This window comes from Aplysia californica, unplaced genomic scaffold (assembly GCF_000002075.1).
Source record: "Aplysia californica isolate F4 #8 unplaced genomic scaffold, AplCal3.0 scaffold00045, whole genome shotgun sequence".
Taxonomy (NCBI): domain Eukaryota; kingdom Metazoa; phylum Mollusca; class Gastropoda; order Aplysiida; family Aplysiidae; genus Aplysia; species Aplysia californica.
The window spans coordinates 1,322,695-1,323,922 of NW_004797315.1; the positions used below are offsets into that span (position 1 = coordinate 1,322,695).

The 1,228-nt window shown below is 39.3% G+C and overlaps 1 protein-coding gene across 1 annotated transcript in view; it reads left to right on the plus strand.

The window, feature by feature from the left end:
- Window positions 1–1,228, plus strand: part of LOC101856080 — a gene marked incomplete in the record, with an annotated part of 42,424 nt that overhangs the window by 31,309 nt on the left and 9,887 nt on the right. Inside the window, 1 exon segment of the mRNA XM_013079239.2 lies at window positions 75–240. Coding sequence (XP_012934693.1) covers window positions 75–240 — 166 coding nt within the window.

The window sequence follows — 1,228 nt, forward strand, 5'->3', positions numbered from 1 at the left end:
CACAAAGATACGCATAAACATATAAAATAAATAAACATCAATATGTCATCCCCCCCACACCCCCACCACATCAGGTCTTGTGACTCCCTACATCGCTCAAGCGGCGCTGGGTCGAGGTGGGGGCATCATGATACTCATTATGTTCACCATGCTCATGATGGCCACGGGGTCAGGAGAGGTCATGGGCGTCTCCTCCATCATTGTGTACGACATCTGCAGGATCTACATCTACCCATTTAAGTGAGTGAGTCACAACCATGTATATATCGCTCTCCTAGTAATTACTAAGCTCTATCTGCTCAGCATCTAGTTTTAAGAAATTTGGCGTAAAAAATGTTGAATTTCACTTGTCAAGCTTTTTCGAATGTATAATTTCTTTGAATATCTTGATAATGACCCCGAATAATTCTACAATCTTAATAGAGCAGGTAGAACATTTGTTTTCTGACCTCATTGTATTAGTAACTGAAAACAGCCAAAAACGTCAGATATCATTTTGTGATTCTAAGGTAGCGGTCTGTCACCATAATGATGGCCGTGTTCGTTCATTGGTGCTCATCATTCCTTGCCTCAACATACCTGCAGGTGGTTGATGGGTGCACTTGTGTTTTTTGTTCCTTCTTTCCTATCAAACATGCATTGTCCTTATCTCTCCTCCTTCTTTTTGTGTTTGTTACTCCTTTGTGACACCTCTAATCTTCGGCACGTGTAATACGACCTAATTGTTGTTTACTAAAACCTAAAACAAGAGGCCTTCATCTTTCCCGGTCTCTGCTTTGATGAATTACAATGTCAAAAGGAAAAGTAGCAGGGTATGTGTATGTTTGTGGGGGGGTATTTTGTTTTGAGCGATATTCTCAAGTTGTTTCACTCACGTAATGTTTTCCTGTCTCCGTTTTGTTTTGTTGTTTTTTTGTTGTGTTGTTCTTCCGTTATTTGTTGGGAGGTTCAATTTTGTCATTCTTGTCTGTTTGCGAACTGTTCGTTTGTGGGTACATTCGTGGTGTTGTCTATTTGTATCCTCGATGTCGAAAGTTAGTTAGTTTGTGCCAATTTGTTTGTTTGTTTGTTTGTTTGTTTGTTGGTGGCTGTGTTTGTTTGTTTGTTTGTTTGTTGGTGGTTTTGTTTGTTTGTTTGTTTGTTGGTGGCTCTGTTTGTTTGTTTGTTTGTTTGTTGGTGGTTTTGTTTGTTTGTTTGTTTGTTGGTGGTTTTGTTTGTTTGTTTGTTT